Source organism: Xiphophorus hellerii, chromosome 22, assembly GCF_003331165.1.
Source record: "Xiphophorus hellerii strain 12219 chromosome 22, Xiphophorus_hellerii-4.1, whole genome shotgun sequence".
Taxonomy (NCBI): Eukaryota; Metazoa; Chordata; class Actinopteri; order Cyprinodontiformes; family Poeciliidae; genus Xiphophorus; species Xiphophorus hellerii.
This window is the reverse complement of record NC_045693.1, coordinates 19,666,253-19,685,432: the sequence shown is the minus strand read 5'-3', so window position 1 is coordinate 19,685,432 and position 19,180 is coordinate 19,666,253. Positions and strand designations below refer to the sequence as shown.

At 39.9% G+C, this 19,180-nt stretch overlaps 1 protein-coding gene across 30 annotated transcripts in view; it reads right to left on the bottom strand.

Annotated features, from left to right (window-relative positions):
- LOC116713177 (ankyrin-3-like) overlaps window positions 1-19,180 on the bottom strand; it is a 135,890-nt gene that overhangs the window by 88,923 nt on the left and 27,787 nt on the right. For 6 of the 30 annotated variants that reach the window (XM_032553208.1, XM_032553212.1, XM_032553204.1 and 3 more), the window contains exon 1: window positions 10,580-11,126. The exons of 3 other annotated variants lie outside the window; for them this stretch is intronic. In XM_032553208.1, coding sequence (XP_032409099.1) covers window positions 10,580-10,702 — 123 coding nt within the window. In that variant the 5' untranslated portion in view covers window positions 10,703-11,126. Of the gene's footprint in view, window positions 1-10,579; window positions 11,139-19,180 lie in introns of those variants that run through there. 21 more of the 30 variants (XM_032553203.1, XM_032553206.1, XM_032553209.1 and 18 more) reach the window with 16 other exon arrangements.

Genomic DNA, 19,180 nt, shown 5'->3' with positions numbered 1-19,180 from the left:
TGAGTTGTCCTATCAGCAACTTTACAAAGTTACAACATTCATCACCCAAGCTTTTCAAAATGGCTTATAGGCGCAGTAATCAGCGGATGTGACCTAAAGAAAAGGTCGATGTGCTTCAATGTCTGACAGCCCGGGGACATTTCTTTCTCTTCACTGCATGTAAATATGTGGTTCTATTCTGCCTAAATATTTGTTTTTTGAAAATAGGGTCAGCAAAGTGAAAGCAGATAGTTTAGTAATGCTGCATCTTTTTGGTATCGGCAGTGTGAAACAATCTGAGCTCTCATTACCACTACGCGATGACACAGAGATCAGATTGATTGCAAACAGAATATAGGGTGTCTTTGACTCAGGCTGCTCTCAAAGTAGCAGCCGGGTACAGAACCAAAAACGTGGATGCAAGACTGTCAACGTGGAAACGCACATCGTCGATGGAGCAGGGTGGAAGTTGCTGTGGATCTGTTCTATTTATAACACGTGTGTTTGCAAAAGCTGAACAGAGGAGGAAGGATCAGCAACATCAGACACATCAAATATCAAAAAACAGAGATGGAAAAGTGATCTATTACATGGATTATGAGAAATAAGCATGACTCAGTTATGTTGGAAAGCGCAGGCTGATGTGCTGGTAACGACCTGATTGCTGAGAAAGGGCAGGTTAAGTTTCACCATCATCATCATCAGATGATAAATGCCATTGCTGTTGCTTTGTCTCTGAGACAAAGTCTTATTTTTTCTTCTTTTAGATGTTCAGTTATTGTTTTTCTTTATATGTGTGCATGTTTATCGATTGTTTAATAATTGGTTATTGTGCTAAGTATTTCAAACTGCCTTGTTGATTTTAGTTGCAGATATGTGGAAGGAACCCAATCCGAGACGGACAGGAAACGGTCAGGGGAAAACATTACTCACAATGACACACAAAAACCTGTTTGTGCCTGTATCATCGAAGGTCAGTGGGTTTAATCAAAAGGAATGAATATGCAAAGATAACCTAAGTCATGCTCAAACCACACAGAAACATTGTTTTATTGCTGCAAATTTTATGATTCTGGTAAAACGTCATAAAGTGTTTTGAAGAGAAAGAAATAGACAGAAAAACAGATAAAATGCCAGAAAAAATAGGGACGCTAACTGCTAACTGCAAAGGAATGAGCATGGCAGCACATGACAGAAGGATCGGAGGGAGTCAGACAGCCAAGGTTTTTTTTTTTTTTCCACAAACTTCTGTCTTGCTATTCTTCAGTATTCAGCTGGTGACTCAACCAGTACAATGCTGTAGGCGCAGCTGGATGTCTTGATTGAGGATGATGCAGGACAGGCAATATCAGAGTGAGAGAGATAAAAAAATCTTCATCCTTCAGGGAGATACTGAGCTTCACCTACAAGCACAATCAAAGGCGAAGCAGGTTTGCCTGTGTTTTTCAACTCTTACAGCGATAGGTGAACTCCTTCACATCCTTCACACGGATATGGACTTCGGTCTTTTTTCCTGCACAGACCTTGAGGTCATACAATAACAAATTGAAGCAATAGCGGGAAAACCACGCAGTCATCTATAAGGTGAATCTTATATTTGAATTTTTCCTCATTTGTAAGATTCGGAGAACCTGAAACGAATAGGCAGAGGACAGAAAAGCTGGATCGCTTTTAGAAGCATTGGCTTAGAAGCTGACACATCACCAGGAAGTTGGGAATAAAAACACTCCCTCTATAAAGCCACCATGCTTACGCACTTGACATTAAGAGAACAGACAACCAAACCTCAACATGTTGTCAGTATACACCGACACCAGAGAACACATGCAAAGATGCCTGTGAATAATTTAGCATCAAATACAAGGTAGAAGGAACGCTCTTCTATTCAGTCTTTGGCTGCATATTATCGCAACCAAAGACTGCAGTGATACGCAGCTGTGTATACAGTATTATGTTGTCTAAAGGTCTATCTTTTCCATGATCTCACACATAGCCACCCAGAGTGAAAGAATACCAACACCACCTCGCAGCTACAAGTAACCTTTTCTTAGCAGTCAGTTTTCTGTTGGATCACAACATGTTGTGCATGCTTGATTTTCAAATTTACTCTAGAAGCCAAACGATGATCGAAGCTTCCCGTTCCTTCACTGCTCTACCTTGGAAGTGCGCAATGCCACAAGATATGTTCATGTTCAGTGCTCCGTTTTCCCACTGTATTGCAGCTTTTAAGTTGGTGAGTAGTTAAAAAGCAGAAAAAAGTTGAGTTTTACCTTGAGACTGCATAAGGTATGTAGAACACAAGCTAATTTCATAGCTCGCATTTCCATCTGCTTAAACAACACAAACTTGAATGTCCACATAAAGATGTCTGTAGATGCCTGAATGTGGTCGAAAGGATTCTGGGGTCGATAAAATGGTCGGGCTTTTATTGTTTTTGTCTAATCTCAATCGGGGGTAACTATGGGCTGCATGTTTCTGGGCTAAATAAAGACAATGAATGGTCAACCTTAGAAAGGCATTAAAACGATGTCAACTACTGTCCAGTGTTAGTAGGGTTAGTTAAAGAGATACTCGTTTTATATTTTCGTAAAGAAAAAAAATGCAAAGAGCAGCTTTAGGTTAAAGGTCGCAGAGGTAGGAGGAAACATGAAGTGGAAGCTATTTTGTCAAAAGCAGATCTGAAAGTTGGAGCACGTTCAGACACAGGGTTGGATCCGTAGCCGTCAGTTTGTTAGGGTAAGTGAATTGAAAGGGGTAAGAAGACTTTCTCTATGAAAATGAAATGAGGCATATTTCTATTACCAAGGGAACCCTCTGCATGCACAGCCCTCCCATGGTGGCCCCCTGTTTTCTTTCTCCCTTTTGCCAACGTTTTCCTCTCCCTCCCCCCATTCGAAGGAGCTAACCGTGAAGCGCTGTGATTACCATCGATCCGTCCGAACACAGCCCATTTCCTCGGCTCCTGAGTCTCTGAGCTCCACGCGTTAGCAGAGCAGCCACAAGGCCAAGACCGCATGCTTTTGTCCTTGGCAAAAGAGCCAGACTTGTTTGTTTTGTTTTTTTGTTTGCTTTCCAGAGCTGTCGCACAGATATGGCAGCATGCACTGACATGATAAGTGCACTACTTAAAATACATCGGGGACAACAAAAATCAAAGAATGTGACAAAACTGATGGCCGGATGAATGTGGTCATCGGTGCTTATCACGGTAGAGTGGCAGGTGGTTAAGTGGAGAATGGAAGAGATGGCAGCAGTGGGAGTGGGGGGCGAACAAACGAAAGTAATTATCAACCCGTACAGGCGTGAGTCCCAGGGGTCAAAGGAGGGGTTGCATGTGTGAGTGTGAAAGAAAGAGAGACAGAGAGAGAGAAGCAAGGCAGCATTATTTCAATTAGAGAAGCGTTATCTGTGTGTGGATGAGGAACACCTGCCGTACACGCGCAGAAAACAGCACATCCACCCAGGCTTGTGACACAACATTTGGCACTTTTAAGAGCTTGATGGAACATGTCTACTGATGGTGCCCAGCGGAGCATTACCGGGTATGACAGAGAGAGGTGGGGGCATTAAAACGAGCTGCAGCAGACCTCATTATGAAAGTGCACAACAAATATAATACAACATTTAAGAATTTGTAGAGAGCACTGCATCTTTAAGCAGAGAAGGGAATAAGGGTTTTTTTGGTGGTGTGTCTGGTTTGTTAGTGTGAGGTACAGTATATTCCTCTCTGCAAGTTCAGATGTATTTAATTATCCCTGAATTAACCCCGAATACTTAAATAGGACGAGAATTCATGCCAGCCTCTTGTGACATTGTGAATTTTTGTCATGTTCACCCTGTTGTGACAGAGTTTTTTGTCTTGTCCGCTTGAGTTTAACTTCGGTTTTATAACTTTCCACACATCACTTTTGTTCATAAAATATTTGCTCATCGGAACATAACCACAGAAAATTTGTTCTTACACTTATCTATGTCATAAACTTCAAAACTCATTCATTTTTTATTTGGATCATTTAAGATACAAGAAACTAAACTGTTCATCAGGGGGATATTCAGCTCAAAAACTCAAAACATCAAGGTCGTTTTGATCCAAACATCTCATTTGCAAAATAATGTTTCTGTCGGGTTATAAATGCCTTTTTTTCATTCATGTAAATCCATTTTCGTTAGGATATAAAATAAGATGACTCCAAGCGGATTTTTGCTGTGGACAGTGATTATCTCTGCCAAGTCTGTGGGTAATTATTGACATGTCAGATGTGAATTCGTGTCCTGTCCTTTTAAACAGGACGTCACATCAGCACTTGCGTCCAGGAAGCATGAGGAGTGCTGATGGTTTGTCGGAGCGGCAAGAAAGACACTGATCACCTTCAAATGACATTTAGGCTTATAGACCTGCTCTCCTGCTAATTCTCTTCATTTCTTCTTGTCTCTACCGCTCTCCTTGCTGTCAAGCACACATACACATGGCATCAAGTCATTTCTTCCTCTCTACTCTTCCACATCTGTCGCTCTGTCTCATTGTCTTTCCAGTGGGATTCTTCAGCAGAGAGGGACACTGTTAAGCTTTAAAAGCAAATCAGATTTTATTTTTGAACAGAGGGGAATCCCAACATCACAAATGACAAAACCTTCACATGTTACAGAGACTCCACGCAACATTTCATCACCACCTTCTCATACCACAAACACACCATCCCCCTCCAACAGCAGCAGCTCTCTGTAAAGACCCTGGAAGTGGATCAATAATTAGAACAATCCTTATTGCATGTTTTCATTTCCCTTTAGAGACTGGAGCTGATGTGCAGGTGCAGACAGGAGACGGGATGCTCTGCTGCACATTCTGGGATTCCTACTGGCTTTTGGACACATGCAATACAGCAGTTACCATGACAATAGACTAGTAACCATGTGTCACAGAAATGGATAGAATATGATTAAGGAGAAAACTTTTGCAGTTGGGAATGTCATACTTCAACAACAAAACAAAGCAAAACAAAAAAACGATGAAACCCTGGAAATAAAGCTTGTGAGAAATGTCTCTAAAGACCCCAGAACTGCCAAGATGCTCGTTAATGATCGGGATTAGTAATCTTCAAGAAGACCAACCTTAGAACTTTACACAGGAATGGGCTGCAAGAGAAACTACACATCTGAACAGAAGAAACGTCCAAACAGAAAAATGCTCAGGAAGACCTGGTGAAAAAAAAAACATTCAACACTGGAAGCATCTCTTTAGGTGAAGCAAAGCTACAGTTCTTTGGCTATAAAGATATTGGTCTATAATCTCAAGCAGTCAGCAGCAAAACTGGGTTTGGGTCACAGCTTTGTCTTCCTAGGACCTAAAACAAAAGTCACTGCTGTCAAAGAACTGCCTCGAGAAGTCAAGAGCGATTGTTAGTGTCGGACTTGAACGACTGTGAAACTGAAAGTGACGCTCCATCACAGGTCAAATCTGTAGGAGTTTTGAATCTTTAAGAATAAAGATTCTTACATTTCAAAAAGACTGTATTTGTATTGATCAACACGATCAATTCGATATCAAATCAATAAAACTCATGCAACCTACAAAACAAGGTATTCAACTTGGTTTGCTTTTTGTTGTAAATCATGGTGGAACATCTTGGTGTTACACTACAGAATGGAGCATTGCTAAGTGAGGCCAGTGGACTCAAATTATGACTATTTAGATTTTTTTTTTTTTTGTCGTTAGTTGATATTTGCTCTTCAGAGGGGTTTACTTGTATCCTGCATGCCTGCAGAAAATCCATTGAACCATTTTGTGAGAAAACTGTTCTCAGACAATTTTGCAAAAACAAAGCAAAACAAAATAGCTTAGAATGGAAACAGAACCCAAAGAGAATCAGAAGGAATGAAATGGACCTTTTATTTTCAAGTACCAGCTGTATATCATGCGGGGGTCTGCAAAACAACCGTGTCATCCAACACGACTGCTACGTCATCGGCTGTCAAAGTGAGTATGAACAGTCCACATTGTGGGTATAAGCTGACACTTTATTGGAGCCAAATGACCAAAACCTTTTCAGGACTTTTAACAATGAACTTTTAGGGTCATGTGGTATTTTCGCTTAAAGAAATGGTTTTGAATTCAACAAATGAATTCATCTCTGCTGGAAAAAATATGTTTCTGTTTTTCTCCCTATGCTGCCCTTAAATGCTAAAATCTCTCCTCACTCAATTCTCGCTCTAGCCAGTGGCCATCTTGCTAGTGAAAACATTTAGTAATACAAAGAGGAGTTCCCGATGCCAGTGCAATTAACTGAGGCACGCATGAGCTTCTGAATTCATTAACCTCCATATTTGATGGGTTGATGGTAGGGGACAAGGGCAGGGAAGAGGTGGAGACGGGAAGGAGGGTCGCAATGCATGTCCATTAATGAGAGAAATATGATGGAAGGGAGGCAGATGGAGGAATGAAAGAAAAATTAAGGACATAAAAGACGCATTTATTTGATGCATAAAGAGCATAAGGAACATTTTCCTCTCTTTTAGTTTTTCCTCTGAGGGTAAGAAAAATTCCAGCCTTGCCACTTCCCTCAGGGCCGAACTCAAAGTACAGCATTAAGCTAAAGCACTGTTTCGACACTGCTATTTTTCTGGCAGCATTTATTTAATGCTCTCTATGTTGGATTTACTGATGAGATAGACTTTTAACAAAGGTGATAATAGTAATAATAATAATAATAATAATAATAATAATAATAATAATAATAAATAATAGCAATATTCACAATTTATGCTTTTTGAGCATAAGTTGAGAGGGACATCTTAAAGTTGTCAGGAGGTTGAAAGCATTATCTCGCTGTTTTACAATTGAAGGTGAATGGAAGCATCTCTGTTCATAAGCCTTATAAGAGAAATAACTAGTACTGTCCCAAAGCATGTTCTCAGTTCTGGGAAACCTTGTAAAACTGGGGCACATCAGGAGGAAAATTATGCTCTGCTCTGTCTTTGTCTGAGTGCGTCTGTGGGAATCCACTGGGAGACCCCGGCTTTGGAATAACGACATTGAAGCTAAAACATGTTGGAGAATTCATGGAACGAAGGGATAGGGATTTCCCGTTCAGATAACAGGAAGGCCGACAGTACAATATGTTTCAGTGCAACAGAATGTCACAGGCTGACCTGAAAATTTGGATAGATGCATCTATCAATGTAAGACTGCAGAAATACGCAGTATTACAGTTTTATTTTGGGGGAGGTTCTAACAGCTAACATTGTCTTTGTTGAAAACATTTGATAGTAGCAAGGCTGCAAACATAAAGCTAAAAGCTCAGTTTAACTTTATTACACAAAGTGGTACTTTACATAAGGAATTTACTCCACAAACAAAAAGAAAATATATAAAAGATAATCTGCACTCCACCATGTATCGCCAATCTGGTGATCAATCAGAGCAAACTGGCTGGTTAGTGAGAAATGTTTAAAGTGAGCCATGCAAAAACCTTTAAATTAATTTCATTCATTCATTCATTCATTCATTCATTCATTCATTCATTCATTCATTCAACCTTTTACACCAATAAAAGTCACACTGCTACCACATACATTTCTACTCATGGACAAATTTGAGTAAAAGAGTTGACATAACTTCAACTTTTTCTTCCAATAGCTCAATCTTACAGTAAAAAGTAGAAAAATACAGCATTTAATTTGAGTCAGTTTCTTTCAGTCTGTTTCTAGGACTGTCCAAGTAGGAATTCATGACTTTAAGTTTCCTTGGTGCCAAGATCTGTCGAAATACCTTTAGCCATTAGCTACCAGACTGAAAGAGGAGGGCTGGTATTTATTTTTGATGCCATGAGGATCATAGGGAAGGTAAAAATCTCTAAAGCTTACTGTCATCAGGCATCTTCAATCGGCAATCTCTTTCTCAACACCTAAATCTTATGAAAAAAAAAATTATTATAGACAATTGTTCACATATCTTTACTGCGTGTGCCGACAAATGTGCACATGCCTCAAAGCGTACAACTGAAATGAACTATGATTCTGTCAAAATGTAGTTTGACTTTATAATATTCTGCATGCAGTCATCAGCCTGATGGTGACTAATGCAGCTCTACATTTACAAGTGTTCTCCATGCAAAGTTTTCTACCTGTTCTCACGTCTAAATATAGAGACTGTAGGAGCGGTGGAAAGCAGTGACTCAAAGCAGTTTGTTGTACAAGTTTGCAGCCGCGCGGCAATATCACTCTGCAGCAATATCAAGTTGCATAATAGAAGAAATGTAATCATGATGTCATTTTTCAAATAATTTATTTGTCATTTGTAAAACTCGCTAAGTTTGTATTTAAACTTAATCATTCATCTCAAATTAAGTTATTAGTCACCATTTGCATTTTATTGGCTGTAATGTAATAAGTTTTATGCATGTCTCGTTTCTGCTTAGCGTCCGTGACACCGACAATGCTTAGTCAGTCAGGACTCTAAGACAAAAGGAGAGCTGGAAGGCCGGGGGTAACGAGTTTAGAAGCAAGGGCATCCAAAGAGTAAACTGAAATTAGTGAAAAACTCAAGTTACTTTCTGTGTACTCCAAAGCACAGCACAAAAACAGAGAAGAATCTTACTGGAGGAGAATGTTTTGTCTCTTTGCATCATTATATCATCCCAGCACGGGTCAAACTGGATCACTACTGGTATAAAAGCTCACAAATGGGAACCACGTAAGGGGATAGAATCAAGCAGAACGTTAGAGCTGAGCTACAAGTTTGGAACCTAAAAAAGTAAAATAGGAAAAAATACATCCTAAACAACAAGAACTAATGACTTTCGTAGATGGTATGCATCTAATCAATAAGACCGATTCCTCGCCTCTCCTCTCCGTCTCTGTCATTCTCGTCTATGAAACATGATCCTGCAGTAAGACAACCACCTGAAATGCTGATCTTCACCTCAGACATGTGAACAGTGAGCAGGTTCTCGCAGGTGGATCGTGTTTTAGTGTTTGCGTCCCAAAGAAAGCCACTACTTTCCTCAAGCGTATTCGCAATCTTTTCCCGTTTCTGAAAGATTTGTCAGCGACGGCTCACTCCTTGCATATGGGAAGGTCAAATAACATTGCCAGCAGCATAATTCAAAACCGGGCACCCATGAGTACAAAGTACACTGTTATTGGATTGATCCCTCACGGTCAAATGTGCCACTATCAATATGGGGAATGCAGCAAATGCTTTCAGAAATAGTCACAGGACAGCTGAGACACATATATTTGTGCTTTAAGAAGTTCGACGCTTAATATTTACTGTAATCCCGTTGACCGTCTCTTTGTTTCGGGAGAAGTTTTTCACTTTGCCCAAAGTCGAGAGTCGACATGTAAGAGAGGCGGATGGCCACCGAGATACACGTGCATTTCAGTTCCCATCATGCAAAAAAGCTTCGTCATCAATAAACCAGTCGAGTATGCATTATACATGGCTGTCTCTGCATCCAAGCGCACACACATGCACACGAGACTCCACAATGAAACTGACTGAAACCAAACAAAAATCATAAAAGCAGCAGTTATTCACATCTCGAGTTTCTGCCGTCCATTCAGCGAACACGCAAACGCATGTTCTTTAGAGAGCAGAGTGAACAGATCACATGTTCTCAGTGGCGTACCTCAGCAAAAACAGAAAATGACGGTAAATGATGAGAGAGCTAGAGGACGGCAAGGAAACAAAAGCCTGAGAGTTCAACTTATCTGGAGGCAGTGGTAGTGGTAGTGAAGTTATCATGTGGACAGGTGGTAAGACTTTAGAAATTCATCAATTGGTTAGAAAACTGAAATTGGTCAATTTTTCCACAGATTTTAGTTTCTACATGTGTGAACCAGCAGCACGTGTGTTGATGCACTTTGACTTTAATGAGACTCCGACAAAGATTAGGGTCATTCTGGTTTGAGATGATAGAAATGTGGATAGTCTTCATCTTTTTGTTAGAGTCAAAACTTCATTTATCAAAATTTCTCCTTGATTTACTCTGATTGATGATCAGCAGATCAAATACTGAAAGGGCCAGATTTTTTTCCTGATCAATCACATTTATTGAAAGTAAAAATTTCCACAATCTACAGTCCGTCACCTGATTCACCCAAAAGCATGTAGATTTCTGCAGTTTTTTTCTTATGTTTAAAAAAATATGACAAATTCTTTTCTCTTTCAAAGGACGTAGGTTTAAGAAGAAAACGTCAAAAAGGTCAAAATCAGAATCCACTGGTCAGATCGCAAAGAGAACCAGAAACCGGCATAAGCCAGGGGAAAGAAAAAAAAAAACCTGATCGCTGCACCTCCAATAGTTTTGACATTGAGTTACGCAGCAACATTTAATGCACCTGCTCTTATGAAAGAGTTATTATAACACATGTAGTACACATAATTAGGCAGCCAGCAGCAAATAATACACTTACAAGAACATATCCATGAATAAACACACGTGAGTCCTCCAAACCTCTCCGATGGAGCTTAATGAGCACACACACCCCGCACACACACATACGTACACGCAGCTACGCTCCAGCGACACAGAGAGAGCAGAACAGATGAAGCCACCAGCAGCCAGCCAGCCCGACCAGGCGGCCAGCCCTCGCCTGTTACCTTTCTCTTTTGTTCCCGGGACGACGCTCTCCTGCTCTTCCTCCGCTTCTCCTTCTCGTCCTCTATTGCATTCACATCCACTTCCCCCCGATTCTTCTTCAGCTGGGAGGCCGCGTGAGCCATGATAGGTAGTGAAAAAAGACGGGAAAAGCACCACACACTGCACACGCGCACCTCACCTGAAATCCCAGAGAAGTTCAGGGGCTTGCTGGTGGCAAAAACAAAACCGGGATCTCAGAGGAAAAAATCGGGGTAGAAAAGGAAAGGGGGGGAAAGGGAAGAAAAATGCCCTCCTTGAAAAGGAGAATGGGGAAGAGTAGGGGTTATTATTATTATTAGTTTTTTTTTTTTTGCAAGTATGAAAGTAAATCCTGTGTGTCCTCTTTTTTTTTTTTGGTTGTTGCTCTGCTCTTTTCAAAGTGATGGAGTGATGGGAGAGAAGAGGCAGCTGCTTCTCCTCGTCTCCTCTTCCTCCTCCTCCTCCTCCTCCTCGTGTATCCTCCGCTGGCAGTGTGAGAGGAGCATGTCCAGGAGAGGTGAGGACAAACCGGGTGGAGAGAGAAGAGATGCGAGCATCACCAGCACAGAGGTGGATGGGAGGAGAAAGATGGTGGGAGGAGGGAGGAGTGCAAGGGGAGTGGTTTCCACGGTAACAACGCTCCCTTTTTACACCATTCTTTGAAATTGACATTATTGCTGCTTTCTCCTTCAGCCAGGCTAGCAATAAATGTATTTGTCCAGAGTCTGAGAGGGAAGAACGTATGAAAGAGATGCAAAAAAAAAAAGAACCCAACAAAACACACAATAACATGTGAGTGGTAGTAAGTGTATGAATGAACCAAAGGCATTGCTTCTGGGAGTGGGAAGGAGGTGGGGGAGCAACAGTAGTGTGTGTGCTACGATCCCCACAGATTGCAAGGTGGAGGTGACCAAGTAACGGGATGGGAGGGGGGGAAATACGCAGAGGACACGGGTGAAAAAGACTGAATGCACATAATTTCCACCCCCGCATCCCCGCTCCACACACACAGCAAGCAACAAGCCTGTCTGCAAACATACAGAGTCAGCTAGCATGAATTCAGATGTATAAAGAAAGCCAGCTGGAGTCTGTCTGAAACATTCAACTACTCAAAATAAGAAATGTTACTAGAAATGCACTGATCCAGCTTTTCCTGGCTGATACCCAAACACATTTCTCTAGATTCCGGTTGTGTGCACTTCCACTTTTCTCACACACACACAAAAGAAAGAACGTGCTGCAGGCTCTTTGTTAAAGACAGTAGCTTTGATTCAACAGAAAATGAAGGAATTTGGAGACTAGTCACATTTAAACTTACTTAATTTTTAATGAATTAATTACAGGAAGGGCTGCTTGTGAATGTGTTTGTAGTCTGTAAATAATAGATGTTCTTAGTCTTGATGCATGAAAAGAATAGAGAAAACAATCAGGCATTCACAAATTGACCTTCTAGTCGATCATTGTTTGGTGCTTCTTTATATACCAATATGTACAGTATGTAAGCATAATACAAACATAATATGACCAACATGGGCACTCACACCTGTGTTTCAGTCAGACAAGTACAGTACACACACACCCACACACGCCCTCACCCCTAATCTAAGAGCAGTTTAGTCAGACAATTTAACCTCACAAGCACGCCTTTTTTTCTGACTCTGAAGTAGCCAGAAGAACCCACTGATTTACAGAGAGAACGAACAAACTTTGACTGTAAAAGTGAATTTAAGAATGTCTAAACTTTTTACTGTTTTTAAACAAATCCTCTGTGGATCAATAAGATTATGTCATTAGGCAGAACCTCTGCCATCACCCCAGAGTACTATATGGACAGAGACTCAAAGTGGATGGATGCCCATTATTCCACTGCAGAACTAAAAGCTGCAGTTTCCAGTGGTAAAAAACATAAACAATGATATTGTCACAGCTACGACGCTTAATCACTTACACCACAGGTGTCAAACTCCAGTCCTTGAGGGCCAGTGTCCTGCAACTTTTAGATGTGACTCTGCTGCACCACACCTGAATAGAATAATTAGGTCATTAAGGCTCTGGAGACCTTATTTACACAAAGAGGAGGTAATTAAGCCATTTCATTCCAGTGTTTTGTACCTGTGGCACATCTAAAAACTGCAGGACAGCGACTGGAGGACTGGCGTTTGAAACCCCTGACTTACCCTGAGTCAAACACTCATCTGCAACGAGGCGGTGTACATGTTCTACTATACCTCAGAGGCAACGCAAGAGCAGAAACAGTTACACTTGAAATAAAAATCTAGTAGTAAATTTAGAATAAATCCACTATGCTGATAGTGTAATACCGTATTAAAATTCATTCAACTTTAGAGGAAGTTTGTAATATTTACAGATACTTAATAGCCACAGCTTTAGACACACATCAAAAAGGCCCATAAACCAGACAAAGCAGGAGCATGAGCAGAACCTTGTCATTTAAAAAGCTGTTATGGATCCACAGAGCTTACTCTATGCTTCCCCATTTTCCTTACAGAGCGCTGAAAATAGAACTTGATGTTTTAAAAAGCTATAACAGTTAAAGTTAATGGAAAGAATGGCCTTTTATCAGGGTTAATTTTTCTTCTTTTTTTTTGGTAAATGCTGTGGAAATGTAGAGAGATAACAAACATGTCAGAAAATGATGTTCGTTCCAGGAAAAGGATCCCCAAGTGGACATGTGAACGTAGGTCCATGTGAGTTTGAAATGACATATGGTAGGTACAGAACGTACCGCAGCAGATCACATCATCTCAGACCTGAAAAGATCTGGAAGGGAATGAGAAGGACTGCAAAGCACTTAATAGCTAATATCCAAAACAGCCAGTACCTCAATTTTGCAGTTACCAGACTCACTCAATAATTTGCTCCAAAATCTGTGAGGACAACGGGTTCATTTGAAACATCCCACCCACTAATAGATGCCACAATGAACACAGACATAATTTGTGCTGTCTTTCTGTATACGTATGTATATATGCAAGAATAAAGAAAGTGTCACATAAATGGATTCAGGGAGAAACTACAACAAGAGAACAAGGATTTTCTCCAATGACAGGAGAAATCCGGCAGATTATAAACACATTCTGCCTTTGAGAGTGTGTCTAAGTCTTTGCTCACATGCTTATTATTAATGTCCCAAAAACTCAATGAATCACAGAGCGACTCAAAAGCCAATCCAGTAAATGAACAAACTCGTCATGATGTCATAAATAATTCTGTGAGACGAATAAATGAATCATTTAAAAACTAGCAAGCTTATTCCCACGATTTCTGACTCCTCGGTGCTGTGTTTCTCTGCAGTCTCAAAGTGGTCACCTCATCTGAGATAAGTAAAAAGGTCAAGCAGGATCCAGGGAGTTTTTGGTTTGCTAAATCATTTCTTTGTTGTTGAAAAGTAACAACATCTAAAAACAAGGAATATACAGGAAAAATAATCTACCCCACAAAGAAGCAATAAAAATATAGATGGAGGGGAGGAAGAAAAGCAACACTAGGAATGAAAAAATGTCTCCATCACGATGTCCTTCACAGCCGCCGTGCTCACGTCAGACACAGCAGCGTGGAGACAGATGGAGCAGCCATCTTTGTGTTCCTTCCCCTGCCTGCCTGCGTGTCAGAAGTACCTACGGATGCTTGGGTCCTCTGGATGTAAAAAGGCTGCCTCGTTTCCTGCCTGCCCACACTGTGCTAAATCTGTCTTTTTTTTAAATTTTATTTTATTTGTTCGTGGCTCCACATGTACATATGGACTAAACTGGAGCCATGTGGAGAGAAGCTGGGAATAAGAAAAGAGACAATCAGACGCTTAGGGGTAAAGAGAGGCGAAAACAGCCCTCCAGGGAGCGAGATGACAGGTTGAGCCGCCGGACACCAGTCATGTAACGCTGTGAGCGTGAAATCCCCTTTTCTCTCCCTCAAATGTATTCAGCCTCCCTAGTTCATTTGTCTTCCCTTTCAAACACGAGCACAAGCCACCAGCTATAAAAGGGGGGGACGCATGTTGACTTACAACCCCTATCTACTATCATGCATCGGGGGGGTGTCACATTATACCAAATTATCATGCGGTTGCTAGGCGAGGGCCAATGGGATGGCTCTGGGGAGGACTGGATGGATGGATAAAGAGCGTGGAGAGGCAAGAAGATGGACGGAGATGGGTGGGAGCAGGGAGGTGGAAGAAGTATCTAATAATCATTTGGAAGCAAAAACAAATCACGAGTATATGAAAAAAATAATCTAGGAATTGTGCAAAATTGAAAGAATTTTGGGAATGTCTCTTCAAATAATGTGAAGATAAGTTCTTTTCTATCTATTTTAAAGCATCTCAACAAATAATCTGAAAGAAAAAAAAACTCAATTAACACCATCAGCCCCCGACTCTGATCCAACAGTTGTAGTAAAAGTCACTGCCAAGGTGGCCTAGATTCCAGACGCCAGCCTTTTGCCGGCAATGAGAGAAAAAAAAAAAAAAAGACTACTACTATGGAGCAAAGTTGGCGGGAGGACAGTAGACTCAAGTAGTGGAAGAGAATTGGATGTTTTCCACTTTTCTTTGGGCACAAGGCCACACACAAAGATGGGATAAAACGACCACAACGACAGAAATAAGTTATATTTGCATTTTTCAGGACATTGTCATTTTAATTTAGTTGTGAAGAACTGCAACCGTTTTCCAATTGCTACATTTTGAAAGAACGTAATCCTCAGTGATGGTTTGATATGCTTATTTACTAAGGATAGACACAGTTCCAAGTAATTTTTTTTTACTGTAGTTCCCCCAAAGGCTTTAGTTTGGATAAAAAAAACTTTTTAAAAACTGATAATGACCCATTTAAAGCATTGTATACCTAGATTACTATTCAGTCATTATTTATTCAGAAAAATCTCACAAGACTCATCGTCTCATTTACAAGAGACCCGTTACATACATCAACAATAACATAAAAACAATAATCATACAATCTACTAAACACTTCTGAAGATCAATACCATAAAATATCAGGACAAGGGCTGATAAAAGATTGAAGCTGTTCAATAGTTACAGTAAAGAAATTAGTTCAGGCGGCAAATTGTCGTCACGCGATAAACGGGGTATTTAAAACGATCACTGATCGGCAGTCAACGCTTCATGTGTGTCCAGATGTCCCTGATGCTACTTTGTTTGACTCAGTCCATTGTCTGTGGGGATCGTCGTATGTCGTGTGTCTGTCTCCTGCTGCTTCGGCTCCTACGGGTGCAACACCAAACAGCAGCTTTGCTGTCAGTGACCTTTTTAAACCCCTGCATACACAAAAACAGTGTAACCCAACACACCAGCAAGAACAGGCAAAGCAAATGCATCTGTCCGGGTTTGAATTTCTCGACTCACTTAAAAGGTAACAAATAAATGATGAATATTAATACTGACTCTAATACTCCTAGAGTATTAGAATATTAGAGTATTAATTCTCTAATATTAATACCCAAGAGTATTTATACTCTTGGAAATATTTGGTTAGTAAAAACACTACTTTGTTTAATTTGTGAAAAAGCTTTCAGGAATCACTTGAATATATTGTTTAGTATGTTTTTGTGACAGGGTTGGAGAATAAAGACGTTTTTGTTTTAGGTTCAATTTGATTTTTCTCCAGCTGCACAAACACAGTTCTCATATGCCTGGTTATACATAAGAGAGATGATCAGTTTACAGCTGGTCACGTTTTATGCGTTTAAAACGTCCAGAAACTGTTTCTGAACTGATGGAAATGGAAACTCATGTTTGGCTGAGAAAGTTGAAACAAATTCTTAGTGCTATGCTGCCCTCTAGTGTTCAACAATTGCAGTCCAAAAAACAAAGGGAATGAGGATGTGATACACCTACTATACACACACAAATAAATGAACAGAAATGGAACTAGAAATAGATCCCCGTAACTCATTCGCCCTTGCCTTAAAGGTAAACGAACCAGGAGGGACTCTGGTAAAGGTAAAACTTATAGAATAGAATAGAATAGAATAGAATAGAATAGAATAGAATAGAATTCAACTTTATTGTCATTGCACTGTCACAAGTACAAGCAACGAGATGTAGTTTGCATCTATCCAGAAGTGCTCTACGAGATATAAATATTTATTTACAGGTGTACAAGACTATGTATGTATGGACTATAAGGGGTTATAGCAAGAGATATACAGTAGATATTGTGTATAAATATAAATATGGGAGCTACTGTATATGCACAGATTATACAGAATATACAAGAATGTTAGGGAATGGATTATAGATAAATAATGGCAGATAAAATTTACAGGTTATAGCTCTGGCAACAGAGTTGAACAATCTCTAATTTTAGAAATCCAGTCAAGATGTAAAACAGAAAATAGCAGAGCAAATTCTGATAAAACACTCAAGAAGAATCCATCAGTGTGTGTTGTGAGTTGTCACTCGAGAGTGACACAGGAAGGTTAGACATGAAGGAAAAATATTTTGTGTTGCTTTTAACTCATTTATTATGTTACACGGACAAATCCATTCAAATCACTGACCCTCTTTACTTAAACTCCTCTCAGTATCCCCCATGTTCCACAACTCCATCATCACAATTACTGTAATGTCTCCCCTCCGGACAAGAAAAAATATGCCATTAGACGAGCGCTTTAACCCAGTTAGCCACCAATAACCTACCTAAATATGTGTCACACAACCAAGCAGCGCCCTTCATAACAAGATCAAAATGTCCTTGCTTGGTTTCCCCACAGAGGGGCAGAAAGAGATTTACAGCTGAAGACACACACCCGCATGCAGAAAGGCAGTGTCTACTCCATGGTGTGAAGTGGTCTGCAAGGATGAAATGGTAGACTGACTGCAAGAGGACTTATTAGATAACTGGATGGCGCTTTGGCACCAAACTAAACCCACATAACATATACACGATGTAACTGACATGATCTAAAAAGCAGAGATGGGTGTCATGAGTTAGATTGAAACTAATTAATAATTAATTAATCCAAATAATAATAATAATAATAATAATAATAATAATAATAATAATAATAATAATAATAATAATAATAATCACTTTCTACAACCCTTATTGATTTTTCAGGACTCTGACAGAGTGACATATATTTCACTTTTACCTCATTTTGAAACCCAGAAGAAGTCAATGTTTCTATAAAACCAGTAAAGGTTAAAAAAAAAATTATAAAAATAATAAATACTTATTTTATACAAAGTATTATTTTCATATTCAAAAAAAGCATCCTGAATAAACCAAGTGAAAAAAAGTCAGCTATAACATAATCAGCTTTTTTCCTGACAACATCCAAACAATGCCAATATCAAACAGCGTCCCTCTTTGATTACCCACTTGCTGTAATGAATGTGCAGCTAATTTGTTAGCTGAAACAAGGATCAGTCTGACTGTGATGACTGTGCAGCGGAAGAAAGAGAAGCTCTTCCTATTTCACACAGAAAATGGCAGCAGAAGAATAAACAATTTCACGGTCTGCTGGAAACAGTAATACTTGGCCTTGCGCGATCACACCCTGCGTGTTGCTGCTCACAGGCGTCTTTATATCAACCTACTGTACTGCAGTAGGTTTACAAGGGCGAGATACAAACCAGCTGCTTTAAAGGTTTGTAATGAACATAGCAGATGAGTTGGAATGTTGGTTATATCTCTGTACATTTTTTCAACTGAAGCAAAGTACTTTTGTTCATTCTACCATAGAGAGTCAATGATTTTATAAGTAACACTTGCATTTTGGCTTAGAGGATGGCACAGGATCTCAGAGATCCATAAAGAAATTATAAGCTGACTCGACCACCAATGTCCGGCCTTTCTGAAACTCAAATATCTGCGATTTTCTTGACCAGTGAAGACACCATACCAACTCACTACCAGGCAGCGACGACGGCTCTCTTCAATGTAGAAGTTATATGAGAGGGAAAAAAAACTGAAAGTTGCTTTCACGGTCAGCTGGTTGTTTCGATAATAAGTCAGAGAAACTATAAAATATACAAGAATCTTCTACAAAGCATATACAGTCACGTATACAGCTGTTCATTCAGGCTTCCACAATAAAGTTTGAGACTTCAGCACATGTTCATGTTGCTCTTTACCCCTTTTCTACCAACAAATTTGCTTTTTCATGCTCATCTTTTTCAGATACAGGAAGAAGTTGCTTCCCACAGAATATACTGTAGATGCATACTTGGGAATTTTTTCCATGAATTAGCACATTGACCCAGAAGTGACTTCCACAGATGCCATGATAGCTGAACGAAAGATCCAGTTTTTCCTTTTCAGCTTTAAACCTCTGACTGTCAGAGGTTTAAAGGCCCTTGGAAAATCTAAGAGTAAGCATCAGCATTTTCTTGAGATGACATCAACAGAAGGTGCCTTAAACGCTTAAAACAATTTTGTTTTAAAACAGTAAAACCTTCCTTACAGCGACTGCAAACTGGTTGCTGTAAGGCTAGAGGAAAAAAATGTTTTAAAAGATTAGATTTGAACTGTTTTAAAGGATGTTTCTTAAAGAGGCATTTGAAACAGCTAAAATCAATTAGACAAAGAAAATATCTT